Source organism: Triturus cristatus, chromosome 5_1 (assembly GCF_964204655.1).
Source record: "Triturus cristatus chromosome 5_1, aTriCri1.1, whole genome shotgun sequence".
NCBI lineage: Eukaryota > Metazoa > Chordata > Amphibia > Caudata > Salamandridae > Triturus > Triturus cristatus.
In genome coordinates this window covers 127,341,728-127,357,742 of record NC_140587.1, presented here as the reverse complement: position 1 = coordinate 127,357,742, position 16,015 = coordinate 127,341,728, and the positions used below count along the sequence as shown (strand labels likewise).

General features: G+C 43.0%; 1 protein-coding gene across 2 annotated transcripts in view; it reads left to right on the top strand.

The window, feature by feature from the left end:
- The window catches only part of TONSL (tonsoku like, DNA repair protein), a 375,765-nt gene that overhangs the window by 306,001 nt on the left and 53,749 nt on the right, over window positions 1-16,015 (top strand). Inside the window, exons 21-23 of one of the 2 annotated variants that reach the window (XM_085604559.1) lie at window positions 3,825-4,132; window positions 7,316-7,487; window positions 8,852-9,024. In XM_085604559.1, coding sequence (XP_085460685.1) covers window positions 3,825-4,132; window positions 7,316-7,487; window positions 8,852-9,024 — 653 coding nt within the window. Of the gene's footprint in view, window positions 1-3,824; window positions 4,133-7,315; window positions 7,488-8,848; window positions 9,025-16,015 lie in introns of both variants that reach the window. The other variant, XM_085604558.1, reaches the window with a different exon arrangement.

Genomic DNA, 16,015 nt, shown 5'->3' with positions numbered 1-16,015 from the left:
TCAACAAGCTCATGTGCAAAGAGTGTTTATGGAATGAGAGCCTCCCAACATCCTGAGATGCATTGTAAGTCCGTACATAATACAGGTATAGCTGCTGGTCGAGTTTAGCCACCGGGACTAAAAGACACCACATGTCTGGATCATGCTTACAATTTGAACTACATTATGTCATGCAGAGGTCTTTAATGGTCAAAGATGGTTTCGTTGTTTCTCGACCTGCTCATAGAGATGACATCGCTTCTGATCTGATTACTTAGATCTTAAGGTGAGAACATTGGAAATGGATCGGAATCAATGAGAATCACTGAGGATAGTCCATCTATGATTACTGGGAATGGATTGATGCCCTATCTCAACCCCTGTTATCTCTGGCCTCGTGCTGTCATCAGTTAAGGAACCTACTTGTGGTGTGCACTCCTTCCTATTAGGAGCTGTTAGGGTTAAGAGTCACGCTTGCCATTGCCCAACAGAAGTTATGTTAGTTTAAAGTGACTATGTGCAATGTAGTGCAGCAATAGCCATTTAAATACATATTTTGGCTTTTTCCGATGTGTGCTTTTGGTGCAGTTCTAATTTGGTTTGCTGTAGAATAGTGTGTTTTGTATCTTGGTAGAGAGTGCGGTTTGGAGCCATAGCTGACTATCATGTGAGTTGTTCTGCCAACATTTATTGTAAAAGACTATGCCTTTGGTTTATGATGGAATAGTCCTAGGCACACATAATAATTTACTCCTTTATACAAAATATGACTTCCGTAGTTGAAACCTCTGAAGTTGCCTTCCTTTAATGAATCTGCAAATGCCCAGGATTGATCGAGGACTCCAAAAAATACCATGAACTGTCCTGCCTTGGATTTAACTCTCAGAATGGTAACATTGAAGGCAGGTGGTTTCTGCCTGGCACAGTACCTAGCTTTTTCCATACATTTGATGCAGAAGCTACTTACTCCCACCATTTTACACATGGAAATATTTATGCTCCCAACAGCATGCCAGAACATCCACATTTTAACAGTGGAATGTGTTGGTTTTCCAAAAAGAGAAACTGTGTAATTTATTAAAATAACGTGAAATAGAGATATGGTAGCAACAAAAGAAAATATTGAAAATGTTATGGTTGAAAGGACCAATGAACATGAGTCTGTTTTACCAAATGATTAAAAGTTTCATGAACAAGGAGAGTGTCTTTTAACTTCATATGTCTCTGCACTTGGTATTGGAGACTGTAGGATGCTTGATCTTTATATAATATATCAAAATAAGGTTTATCGTGTGAAGAGTCCAGGGGTTCCCTTGCTCGTGGACAGGGGTTTGCTATGAGAATCCCGAAGTGCTCTATTAGGGGGTAGTGTGGTCGAGCAGCCTAAGACTTAACACAGAGGAGTACAAGACATCTGAAAATACACACAGTGCTCCATAAATGAGACATACAATGAGACAGGAGTTAAGGTGAGAGGGTGGGGGGCTAGGTCCAAGACAGCAACAGCAGAACACCACTAGTGGCACTAGGGCGGCCGGTTGTAGAGGTGCAAAACAGCCTCAAGTGCCCAGTGTTATTCAATGGAGAACGGTCACAGTAGAAAGAGGCTGCAGGAGGGGACTTTGTGGCCAGCCCGGTGAAACCAATGAGTGGCTTTGAATCTTGCGATGTTTTGAGACATGGGGACACCTTTGGTCCTCTTCTCCTCAAGGCGGGGCGTCTGGTGCAAATTACTGGGAGAGTCTTGTTAGAGAGATTAGAATTGATAGAAGAGAATGAAATTCTGTGTAGTGCCCAGTATGGGTTTAGGAAAGGTTTGGGGACAGTCGAGCAATCGCTAAACTTGAACCTATTAATGGGGACGTATACTTAAGCTAAGGATGGGTCATTGTACATCTGTTTAGTTGATTAGAGCAGTACTTTTGACTTAGTCGATTGCAGGAAGCTCTGGGAATGTCTAGACAGAAAGGGGACCCCAAGGAGATTTTCTAATTTTCAACTCACTTGTATAATGATTTAAAGGCAAATAATTCAATTTGATACACAGGGGGAATTGGCTAAACCTATTGGTATAAGGCGAGGGGTGTGCTAGGGGGCCTCTCCTCTTCTCTTTATACATAAATGACATGGAAGAAACACTTCAGGCGGTGGCTGCACACACCCAGCATTGGGAGGCAGCCGATCCCAATACTCCTGTATGCTGACGATGCGACCATCTTAGCACATTCCCTGAAAGACTGCAGCATTTAATAGATCAATTCACAAATTTAATGAGAAAGAGGAGTATGAAAATCAGTATTGCCAAAACATATGCAATGAGTTGTGGTCGTCCCTGAGGGAATCAACACATCTTTTTTTATTAAAGGGAGGAAGTTACAAAACACTAACACCTTTAGTTATCTGGGGATCCAGTTCTCATCTAAACTGGACTAGAAGCGCCAAAGGGAGATCTGTGTTCCAAACATGATCAGAAATAATGAAGGGTTGATGAGGTTTACCTTTAAGTTTGGCAACAAACCTATTGCCCAGATGCTCACCCTTTATTACGCTAAAACATTTTCAACAGCAATGTATGGCGCAGGGATATGGCCTACAGGGGTTATGAGTGCTTTACAGATAATAGAAAATGCCTTTCTACAGAGACTCCTGTTGGTAACCCTCTCTACTCTAGCATACATTGTCCACTAGGAACTGTCTTGATTTTCTCTTGGATACCCTTGAAACTAAGCCCCTATTGTTGTGGAGATCTGTTTGGTCCAAACAAGAAACTTTATTAATTTTTAAGGACTGTATGAGCCTAGATATGATGAACAGAATCCTTAGGTTATGGAATATAAAGCAAGTCCCTTTTGGGGTTTGGCCTGACAGAAAGGGACTTCTGGTCTCACCAAGAGGATATTTTAAGGAATTTAAAAAAAGAAATGAAAAAGCATATGTTTGAGGCCTGCCGTGGGAAGAGGGAACAAGTAGACCTCACCAAGGTAACAGTGGGACAGTATATAGTATGGAGCGATCAGTCTGGATGTAAATTGTACCTTACGATAACTAATAATGCACAGCACAGGTGCCTTTTAACTTGTTTTCATCTTTTTATTTTTCATTACCCGACTGCAGACCCAATTAATTAGAGCAGGAGCGCAATCACCCGAAACTGTCCCTCAGCACTTTTTAGTAAATTTGTCCTGGAAACCCCTTCTTAAATCCCTCTTCCTACAATGAAGAATTATTCATCATCAAGTGGCTTTTAAACTTTTGAATGAATATGGGGATGTGACAGTATGCTATAGGGTTGCCATATTTCTTTCCAGAGTAATCTGTATTGGAACTCGACTAGATGATCTAGGGAATTCAGTTACTTAAAAAAGGTTAAGGCACTAAATGTTATCCCACAACCCGTTTTGCTGTCTGTACCCTGAGTCTGTCAGAAAAACTTAATTTTAACTGTAGTGACTATTGTCTGAACTTGGTGAAATTATGTATGACGTTTGTATCCTAGTGTATTTTTATATCTATTTTATGTTCTGTTTTAACTGTGTTGGCATTGTGTGAATTTCGGTTTTGAGAGATGCATATTTTTAACTTCATTGTATACAATACATGTTACTGCATTAACTCATTGCTTTTATGGTCACATAATTTTCTGCAGAATACATTTTTTCTGACTGAGTGGCATTATAAATTATTTTCTCTACATAGGTTTTATATTTTTTTCAATAAAGGTATTTTTGACATTTACCCTAGACCCAAGGAAATATTATTTCAGACATCCAAATCCTCTTGTCCTTATCTCATTTTCCAATATAAACAATAGATTTCTTGGTTATGTTATTTCTCTGAAAATGCAGCAGAACACCAGCTGGTTCTGAAAACCTTGGAGCAGCAGGAGAACATCACTTCCTTCAGGCTGTGCAATCTCTCACTGCGCAGACGCAACCTGACGCCACTCCTGCGGGCACTTAAACTCCAGGCCACCATCCGCCAGCTCCACCTATCTGGCAACTGCATTGATGACCATGTGGCTGAGGAGCTTCTTTCCACTGTGGCCACCATGCCCAACCTGACCCTCCTCGACCTCTCTTCCAACCAGATGACTCACGAGGGACTCGCAAAACTTTGCCCCGCAACCGGTATTTCAAGCGATGATACCTTTAAGGTGAGAAAATTTGTGACAGGAGCAAGAGCGTGCTGCTTCCAAGATTAGTAATTGAAATCCAAAATGCTGTTTCCCTCAAACTATCTTCTCTAATGGAGAAATGCCAAAGCATGTAAGGCTTTTATTACGAGTGAAGTAAAGGAACAGTGTTCACAAGGAACTCTTATGACAAGAACAATAAACACTTTGCAAGACAATATCACTTGCTTAATTTAATCAAAGAAGAACACAAAAACATAAATTGAAAGATAACTAAAGGATCTTAGGATGGATCTTTTCAACAATTTAAATAAGTATATCAGCCCATAAGAAGTTCTTAGTCTTGCTCACTTCAGCCGAAGTGAGTGTAATTTTATTTTGCAATTAAAGCTGTAATGCAATTCAAAAAAAGTAGACAATATTTGAAATATATACAATATGTCTAAACGTGATTTTGTGAGCCCCAGTGAAATGACCATAAACCTTACAATTGTGCACAAGAAGGTGAACAATGAAAGCTGTGGTTATTGGAAGCATAGGGAAAGAGGAGTCTTTAGAGTTTGAAATAATGGATTATATTAATGTTTTTCTTGGGTTCTCTCTTTATTGTAGTTGACGACGTTTCGACCCTCTCGAGATACGGGGTCTCTTCAGGACGGGAGTGCTGGGGACTGTTAAAAACAAGGGTTTATTACGAGTGGGCCCGTATGTTATGTGAAAATTATCTCACTTGGTGAAATCCAACACTGTATTGAAATTTCATTACATGCGATAATTATCCCCTGTTACAAGATTTGCCCTTGAAATGTGGCATGACATGCAGATTTAAGTGAATACCACACAAAAACCTGCATGTCCTGGTATGGTATTTAATTACCATTTTCCCCCAGGTTTGACCTGCTGAAGTTTGATGAGGAAACCAGCTTTATTGCACCTGGTATATACCAGGTGCAATAAAATCGCAACGCTCATAATTGCGTTCCTTTTGCAAACAGGCGTTTGCGCAGATATCACAGTTTAATGGGCTGCTTGTAGTGAAGGCCATGTGTGGAAAGACCACAACGACACAGCTGTAAGATAAAATACTTCATATGTCATCCTTCTTTGATTACTGCTTTTTTTGAAAACCTTCAGGTGTTTTAGTTGACCACACAAGTCAAATCAGAATATGGAACTGTCCATAAACGGATTGCGTGAAACTATTATGTTTACACTGACGTCTACAATAATTTAACATCCCTGAAAAGATTCCTACAGATGAGGAAGGAACACCGTGGTTGGAAAGATGTGTATAAAAATTTGGAAATAAAGATTTGACCAACTAATTCAAATAATTGGCGACCATAGGATTTTTTAATGGAATGCTAATAGCGTGCCTTAAAAGTGTACAATATTTGAACGGTGCGTACCACTAGAGTAAGGCTCAAGAACGTCAACCACAGTTGGCTCTCTCTTTTTGGGCTATCAGTAGGTAGGGGGTATAGCACCTAGCTCCTGATGGGCTTGCACATACACTTCTGATATTTTTATGAAATGACCAAGAGTGTAGTATTAAAGTTTTCCTTAGCTGCACATTTGTAAGTCCTAAAATGCTAGAGTATTGGATCTGGTGTTTGATATTCGATAGAAATAGAGTGTAATACCCTTCTCAAGTAATGATTAGTACTGGTTGGATATTGTGAAATTCTTGTTTATTATCTTTATGCTAGTTAAGGTAATGTGAATAGAAGATTAACTGACATTGAGTGAGCAATCTCTCACCCGTTACGTGTGCAGATATTCCTGTCACACCCACAGTACACCCATCTACCATTTTCTCATATATTTTATTCCCTCCCACTTAACACAAGATATCCTATTCCTATCAACTGTGTGCCAGTATCCTACTCCCCACTCACTACGCCCACAGGTATCCTACTCCCGTCCACTGTGCCCACAGACAATCTATTCCCATCCACTGTGCCCACAGATAATAATCTGTTCCCATCCACTGTGCCCACAGGTGACCTATTCCCACCGATATGTGCATCTATCCAAGTTCCTCTCACTGTGTGCAGATATCCCACTCACTTTACACATTGATATCTTAACTCCCACCTGCTGTGCACACAATTATATTATTCTCAATCACCACATGCACTGATATCTTACTCCGCTGTGTGCTTTGATAAACTACTCCCACCCACTGTGCGCTTGGGTAGTGTGCTCCCACCCACTCTGCACGGATCTTCTACTCCACAGGGGGAATTCTTCATTGGTGAGGCAACATTAGCCTTAGCTTCTTGGGTGCAGTAATATCCCAGAGTGCATGAAGTAGGTTGTATGTGCAGCTTTCAAACTCTTTGCAAACTGATGAATGTGTGCATTCAGCAAAGATCCCAAGCAGCTAGGAATCTGCTTGAGAGAGCCCGTATTGAAAAACATCTGTGTTGGTACCTCGGCAATTCTAGAACATGGGATTTTTAATTGTTTTTATTTTTAGGTTTTATATATTTTTTTTTTTTTTTTTTTTTTTTTTTTTTGTGCTTTCTGGATGTTAGCAGCTTTTAGTTACTGGGGCACATTATGCCTGTTAGAGTAACTCACAACCTTCGGGGTCTTTTATTCTTACAAGGGTACCTTCACAATAAATGAACCGACTCCTGGTATCCCTTAGCCAGTTTAAACTTGTCACTCACCCTCCACTTAGGACCCTGCCCCCAACACACCCGCACTCATCTTACGGCTGCTCTGACAAAAGATCTCAGCCAAAGTGACCCTTCAGGTAGTGCATTGCAGCACCGGCCCAACGAGGAGCAAGTGCCCAATGATGAAGCATGACATCCTTCAGGGTGTGTGAGGGCAACAAGAGACAAGACCTATGCTTGCCTCTGACTTGTGGGTTCTAGACCTAGATCTCTCCCTTCACCGCTTCATTTCCTCTACTTCCGGTGAGTGGGTGACTTTTAGCACCCCTACCGTTGGAACAGCTACCCTTTATTTGGTATTGTGTTAGCAGCTTTTGTCAAATCTCAGTTTGCTGTTAAAGGAACAGCATGTAAATGTTTTCAGTGAGATATTTATTGTGAATTGCTTCCAGCAAGTTTGTATGCCGCTGTTTTTCATAATGTCATGATTAAATTTGATGGTAAGGTTTTGGTAGCGCTTACACTGACCAGTGCTGGAGGCAACACCTTTTGATGCACAAGTTCTGTTTTGTTTCAGAACTTGGAAGAGTTGAATTTAAGCATTAATCCCCTGGGAGATGGCTGCTCCCAGCCTTTGGCCTCCCTAATCCGATCCTGTCCTGTGCTGAGCACGTTACGTTTACAAGCCTGTGGCCTTACTGCCAAGTTCCTTCAGCACTACCGCCTCCTGCTTGCGGATGCTCTAAAAGGTAAGTCATCATTCTCCTTGAGCTGTAGTAGTGCTGCAATATGTACAATTCCTTTTCAGACATTAGCTATTTGTTTATCTTTAAAGCGAAATAGAGAATTGCTCAACGTGTTTTGATCAGAGCCAGTTAAAATGTGGCATTACCCCATTGTACATTTTTCAAGTGCTTTAATGAAACACAATGGAGTTGACTTGTTGCATTTTATTACTGCAGATTTAATGTAATTCCCTCTTCAGAGGAATAGAATCAGGTGAGACAAGCCTAAAGTTAGTGTTGTGTTAAGCGAGTAAACCAGAGCATGATTACCACCATCTATATTACACCCCGTGTCCAGAAAATGATTTAGTAACAGTTGCCATATGAGATAGAAAGGACAACCCTTTTTATTAATTATATGGTCATGGCTTGCATGGCTGTAGATATCCATCTACTGTTTGGCTTGGACTGTTGCAACTTGTTTTTCTTCGAAGAAGTCTATCTAGTCATGAGATCTCAGTGATGTATTTTTAATTTGTAGTTTGTTCATGTTCGATGAGCTGCAGGTAGTGGTACAAGGGGATACTAATATAAACTCCTCTGCTCCTCTTTTAACCTTCAAGTGACTTCAGTGGGGCATTCATAGTTTAAGGTGGAGAAAGTAGGAGTAAACGAATGGGGAAACAACTCCTTATATTTCAGAAGTATTCCTATTCATTCCTTGCATTGATTGAGTCTGGACAGCTCTGGGGGACTCTCCTGTTTTCTGTTGTCTTATAAGTTTCTCTTGACTAATCGTCATCTGAGTCCCACCAGTAGATTAAAATTCACTTGTGCTTATTCTAAAAATAAGTCTTTTCTCAAATTGCCTCTGAAACAATTGTCACCAATCTTTCCAAATCTGACTTTTCAAGTTAATTATTGTTTTAGGAGAAACTGTTTTGACTTGCTAAATAAAACGGGATTTCAAAATGACTATTTCCCGAAACATGTCCATGCTTCTCTTTAATATTTTTGCTCCCAGTCTTTAGAGATTATGTCTTAGTCCAACAATGGTGCAGAGTTCAGCAAACTTGGAAAATTAATAGAAATGTTTTAGAAGATCCAGCAGATGTGACTGGGGTAAAAATCGAGGAATGAGAAAAAACCTCTCAAAAGGAAGGGAGTTTGATCGAGAGGCAGTACTTCTGAATCTGTGATGGCAGTCGCTGTACACAACTTGGGCTTGGTGAATCTGTAATTCTGAGCTATTTTGTGCTTTAAGATTTATTATGGAACATCAAGGGAATGTTATTTTGTATTCCACACTCTAGTTTCACTTCGACATTTAACAGTGGTTATCTTTTCTTTCCTCTATCCCCCAAATCTGCATTCTCGCTGTGAAGAAGCTGTGCATCTTAGGACCCTCATCCTATCCCACAATTTCCTGGGCTCGACTGGGATAGAGCTGATCCTGAAGAGCTTACCTCACCAGACCATCACAGGGCTGGAGCTTGGAGCGATCGCCACCTCTCCACGTGATAATTCACTCATAGATGCTGTGGTGCGCTACCTGTCTCAGGTAAGGGGAGCTTGGTTTCTTCCTCTAGCGCTCTTTCTCTGTCCCTCTCCCTCCCTCTCTCATGAGGAGATTTTTTTGTTGAAGTGCTGCGTTTAGCTACAGATTTGGATCAATTGCAAAAGGGTGGTCTTCTCCTTGTTTAAGCTAAAGGTTTGGGCACCCACACACAATAGACTGGTGGCAACATCACAGAATGCCCATAAAAACTGTAGGGAGTCTGATGACACCCAACACCAACTTAAACGGTACTTAGCTAGAGGCTTGTTATAGATGGACTTTAAGCCTTCCAAAGACCACTGATTAACAACTATAGGGCGAAACATGTCAGCTGAGTTACTCCTATGTATAACACTGTAAAGACCAATACAGATTCATGATGAAACAAAAATATACCAAGAACACATACAATAAGAAAAATGCACAGAAATACCTGATGTCTTCACAAGTTTACTTTGGAAAAATTAAAAACTGCTCAACAATAACCATCACAACTTCGAAATGTCAATTGAACACACACACATTATTAAGCCTAAGGTCTTGCAAATACTAGTTATCTCTATAGGGCAAGCAACTTTGGGATTTTCCACGCAACTGTAGACTATTAAGTACTATGATCTGACTTTTACTAGCCTTGGGCAAATCGGTCTCTTTCCTAAATCTCAGTCCTTCCATCTATTAACCGTAGGGTATTACAGACTCTTTTCGAGTGAGTTCTAGTGATACAGCGAACATAACACCTTTTTGTCTGTCATTCGTACATAAACCGTAACCGTAAACTCCTCCAGGTGTACCAGGAAAACAGACAAAGCAGAATGACCTTGGTGTACACTTTATCTTGAAATTGGTTTTTTATGATGTAGTTTGGGTTTTTTGTAGTGAGGGAAAAATAGCAGCACCTTTTAAATGCAAAATAACATATGCGTTTTGCTCCTTCTTGTCATCTAACTAATAAATGTATAGTTTGGTTGTGATTACCGCCGGTTGTTTATCTTCTATTTTACTCTGCTACAGAATTTATTTAAGCTTGTCATTTGACTGGGGTCTTTTCGCATTATACTTCATTTCAAATTCTTCTGGAATGGCCTTGACTAGTCATGGTGTTAGATGTCTTTCTAGGTGCAGAGACCACATTGGTGACATGAAACGTATGCACTGCTACAAAGCCATTTTTACGTAAACACAGGTTTGAACGAAAAATAGTAGACTTGCTCCCAATAGCCTTGGTGTAAATCAGCGTGCCTACCTGAGGAAAATCTTTATAAAGTATTACACCAGCACCAAAACAGCATTAAAGTAGAAAAATTAAACAGTAAACTTCCCAAACCAAAAGAGAAAAGAAAAATGCAAAAATTCTTCTATAGAAACAAAAGGAGAAACCAGTATTAGTCTAAAGACATCATTAAACGTTGCCACTGAAGGCTCCTCTTGTACCAAAATTGAAACACAGTCACCAGCAAACTGTTCAGCCTACCTAGGAGAGCGGGGGTGGGGTCAGTTATCTCTCAGACTGGTTGCACCAAATGTTCCCCAAGAGTCCCGTCCGTGGCTTAAAAATAGGGGACAGACTTATTAAACCCTCTGCTCCCTCGTAACAGCGAAAAGTCCAGCCCCAAATTTGTCAGAAGTTGCACACGTTCTTAGTTAATACTCCCAAACCTCAGGATCTCGCTCAGGGAATGCAAGCCACAGATCCGATGGGCAGATAGCCGTCTCAAATGCTACTTCTTGAGGGCAAGTGTCCACTTTTGCTGGACCTGCTTGTCTACTAAAATGAGTTTTTAGGTCTTGCCTAGGCAGCGCTTGGGCTGTCTCTGTGAGACATGCTGCATTCAGGATATGGGCTTTAAAAGCTCCGCCCATTTTCAACGACGGCCCGTTACATGTGTTTTACTTAGAGCTTGTGAGTACGATTTCTTTCTTTAAGATGGAGCACTAGAGACCAGTGTTTGAGGTTTACGGGGCTCTGTTGTAAACAGGGCTGTAAACCTTACTCTTATCTTGCCACATTTGCTGTGCATTCAAAGACCGAGGTCTTTTTTGGCTGCCGCTGCCTCCTCCTCCCTCCTGCTTTTTAAACGCACGGCCTTGCGTCATGGTCCCTGCCTTCCTATGGCTGCTGCTGCTTCCATCACAGAGCTCAACGAGCATTTGCAATGCAACTGATATCATATTTTTAAGAGTTTGAGCTGTAGGCAGTGTAAATGACAATGCCTTTTATTTATGTGTTTTGAAAACCTGCATGTTGGGCATAAACACGCACTTTGTACTTATAGTAATTGCGCCTCTTTTACTGCCAGCCTTGCTTCTCATAAGCAAGGACTATAAGTACAAAGGGCTTGTTTACGCACCATCTGCAGGTTTTCCAAACACATACTAAAAGGCATTGTGATTTACAATGCCAGTAGCTCAAACTCTCGCAAATGCAAGATCTATTGCATTGCAAATGCTTGTTTTTTCTTCTTCTCACTAATGAAAAGCCTACTGTGACTGCTTTTGGGTCCGAACCACTTCCCAGGGTGAACGTAGTCAAACTGGCTGTAAGAAGACCAGCATCATAGGCACGCCCACCCAACAGCTCTGTTTTGGTATACAGATACTACTGTCAGAGTGCCTGTCTTGTCTTTTGTGTTGCCATTTAATGTCAGCTGTTCCCTCCTCCTCTCACCTTCCTTAGTCATAAGTGTAGTTGGATGTTCCTGTAATTACCTTTCACCCTCCTTCCTCTCAGTGTTCCCTTTATTCTATGCAAGACTTTGATGAGGGTCATTAACAAATGTTCCAAGTCAAGCCCAAAGTGGAGAAATCTGATTACTGTTGCTGTAGGAGAAACACGTCTAGCAGACCCAGTTTAAGAACGGCTGTGACTCAGGCAGGCTTACACAGCTGTTCTACAAATAATCTTTGTGACGTTTATACCAGGCATCTAAAGCCACTATTAGATTAGATTTTTAATATTGAATAAAACGCCATGTTCCTCATTGTGTCATTTGTTCCTGGGCTGAGATAGGAATTTATGGATTTGTTAATTAAAGCGGGCAATTAAAAATGGAAGGCTGCATTAACTTATACAATGAGTAGTACTTTTGAATTTGGTTACTGCAGACATAATTAGCATGTCTCACTTTTACATTTCACATTTCACGCGGTTATGCCTTGTGGACTATAAGGCCCCTTTATGAGTGGCTTAGCAAATCTTATATTGGCTTGCATCCTTCTAAGCGACAGGAGGTATGGTTCTCCCCTTTTCTCTTCTAAGTTCCTAGAACATACAGTGGGGGTGTCTCAGGGCTTCGCCATGAGCCCCACAGTGTTTAACGTTTACCTCACGCCACTAGCCCAGCTGGTTGAAGCCTTGAGGTCTACAGTGATCTCTTACACTGATGACACACAGCTGCTGTTCTCCTGTGAAAAAGGAGAAGAGATTGAAGGCAAGTCTATTAATCCTTCCTAGCGGCTGTATACTGCATAATCATCAATGAACTAAAGTGCAGCGCAGACAAAACCGATATTCTATTCTTTGGTCAAAATCCCCCTGCAACTTGGCAGATCTAATAGCTGGAAGATTTCCCCCAGAAGAGAGTTGTCAAGAATGAAAAATGTCCTAGCTATCGTAACGGAAAGTTTCAATTCTATTAAGGACTCTGAGGCGAGGATTATGCCTTCTTTCTTCACTTTATTGACATAGCAGCGTTGAAAGAAACTAACAAAGACTACATTTCCCATGAACCATAGGGAAAAAAGTAACAACAAAATGGTCGCACACTGCTGACCTACCTGCGTGTTACCCCAAAGAACTGTGGTCCCTGTAGTTTAGCGTCGGCGGATACGCCTATGCTCGTGTCGTGAGTGCAAGTGTGAATAGCGTTAGCCATCCCTGGACACGTGTTTCGAGGTAGTTGCCTCTCGTCAGCAGGGAGTAGGAAAGAGTGTAGGGTTGCAATGTAAGCTGCTAAAATCATTATCAGGTCTAGTACCTCTCGTAGCAACGCAGGTGCGTAACCTGAGTCCGTCGACTCCCCGGCTCAGAGAGCCACTAAATAGTTACAACAAAATGGTCGCACACTGCTGACCTACCTGCGTGTTACCCCAAAGAACTGTGGTCCCTGTAGTTTAGCGTCGGCGGATACACCTATGCTCGTGTCGTGAGTGCAAGTGTGAATAGCGTTAGCCATCCCTGGACACGTGTTTCGAGGTAGTTGCCTGCGCGCTACGAGAGGTACTAGACCTGATAACGATTTTAGCAGCTTACACAGCAACCCCACACATTTTCCTACTCCCTGCTGACGAGAGGCAACTACCTCGAAACACGTGTCCAGGGATGGCACACGCCACGCATACTTGCATTCACACTCGAGTATAGGTGTATCCGCCGACGCTGACCTTCAGGGACCATTTTCATTGGGGGAACACGCCTGGTAGGTGTAGCAGTGTGCGACCAATCTGGTTTAACTTTATATTCAGGCTCCCTTGAGCCGGTGGAGTCGACGGACTCATGGTTACGCACCTGCGCGCTATGAGAGGTACTAGACCTGATAACGATTTTAGCAGCTTACACAGCAACCCCACACATTTTCCTACTCCCTGCTGACGAGAGGCAACTACCTCGAAACACGTGTCCAGGGATGGCACACGCCACGCATACTTGCATTCACACTCGAGCATAGGTGTATCCGCCGACGCTGACCTTCAGGGACCATTTTCATTGGGGGAACACGCCTGGTAGGTGTAGCAGTGTGCGACCAATCTGGTTTAATAGGGAAAAAAGTAGTCAAACACAATATGGTAAACAGCCAATCCAAAAGAGGGTCTACGTCCAATCAGGGCATCCCAGGAGCCACCATAGTCCTTTGTTAGTGTCCTGTCCTCCTCTTTCGGAGCGCGAACACAGCCTAATCATCTTCTTCAGGTATCCTGTTTGTGGGTATCAGAACCTGCAACAACAAGGACGTATTACCAGAGGAAACGACAAACCTAGTTATAATGCAAATATTGCATATGAACACAGAGGCAGTCGAAAATTTCAACAAATCCTATCAGAACAGCAATAATACTCAAACCTTCCCACTTAGGGTTGAAGGAAAAACAAATACTTACTGCAGTACGGGGAGGGATCTCCTCCAGGAGCACTGGGCGGGATAATCCTCGCCTCCGAGTCCTTAATAGAATTGAAACTTTCCGTTACGATAGCTAGGAAATTTTTCATTCTATGTCAGGACTGGAGGCGAGGATTATGCTTGTTTAAAGCTTGCCCACAACCAAATGAGCCATATTAAAAATTGGCTTGAAGTAAAAGCGCTTGAAGGTGGAATCCGAGGACCAATCCGCCGCATTGAGGATATCCTCTAAGCGGGCACCCAAGCCAAACGCTTTAGAAGCCATGGCTCCTCATGCAGAGTGCACCCTAAAGTGGCGGAGACTGATGCCAGCTTCTTGCATCACCCAATGAACCCATCTGGCAATGGAGGGTGAGGAAACCGCTTTAAAGGGCTTCCGAAGTGCAATGAGGAGTTGGCGTTCTCCTGGAGGGCGGTATTCCTCCGTCATCTCTTAATACGCTTTGAGGCAACAAACTACACAAAGTTTCGGAGAGTCTGGAATCTCTGGATAAGAGATAACTCTTGTGTGGCACTTAGTACGCCGTAGTAGAGTAAACGTCACCCCATCCGGAGTGAACACTTGACTAGAAATATCCAGGGCTCCACATCAGACACCCGTTGGCAAGACACCAGGCACAAGAGCATTGCGAGCTTTGCCGACAGCTCCTTTCGGGATAGAAACCTATTAGGTTGCGAAGAAAGGAAAAGATTCAAGGCCTGGTTAACATCCCATAATGCAGAATACCGCGGTTCCTGCGGTAAAGAGAGTCGAATACCCCGCAAAAACCTGCAAACCAAGGGATGCTCCCCCAAAGGAGAGCCACAAACCGGGACATGACCCGAGGAGATGGCCGACCTAAAGGTGCCATTCCGTCCGACGCAAGTTGCGCCAAGAAATTCACATCGTGGACCACGTCTGCGACCAAGGGATTGAAACCCCTTGGCAAACACCAACGGGACCATCTGCCCCACACGGACTTGTATCTCTTAACAGTACTGTCCGCTCAGGTTTTGGAGATGAGCTCCTCAGCCGTTCGCAAAAGGCCAGGGGTTTGCCATCTACCCCTGAAGTCCTCCACGCCATGAGTCACAGTGAGTTCGTGGACAATAAAGGATGAGGAGTGCCGTCTGGACTCGTGAGAAGATCCGGAAACCGAGGGAGTAGGATTGGAAAATCCCATGAAAGTTCCAGAAGAACTGGAAACCACACTTGAGACCTCCACAGAGGAGTGATTAGGACTAAGTCCGCCAGCTGCCTGCAGACTTGAGCGGTCAACTGGGTGATCATCGCAAAGGGAGGGAACGCATAGCCCTGTTCCCTGCTCCAATCTTGGAGAAATGCATCCGTGGCAGCCGCCGGGGATTGGGCCTCCAGCTGAAAAACCTCGGGAGTTGGTGGTCTAGTCTGGACGCAAATAAGTCCACTGTGAAAGGACCCCAAAGGTCGTTGAGAGATGCAAAAACTGACTGGTTCATCTTCCAGAAACTGGAATCGCGGAAATGGCGGGACTGAATCCGCTTCCACATTGTCGCGACCCGGCAGATACTCCGCTTTGACTGAAACCTGGCTGTCTATGCAATATTGCCAGAAGCTCGCCGCTAGGTCTGAGAGGGCCTTCAACCTGGTGCCCCCTAGGTGATTTATGTAACGGACTGCTGAAATGTTGTCCATTTTTAGGAGTACGCACGACTGCACAGAATCTCTCGTCCAGCACCGCGCGGCGAATGAGCATGCCAGGAGTTCGAGACAGTTTATATGTACCCTCTGTTCTTCGGGAGACCACAAACCGCCCGTGGAAAGATCTCCGCACCGTGCACCCCAGCCGAGCCTGCTGGCGTCTGACTCGATAACCAGATCCGGAACCGACCCGAAGATCACTCTTCCATTCCAGGCC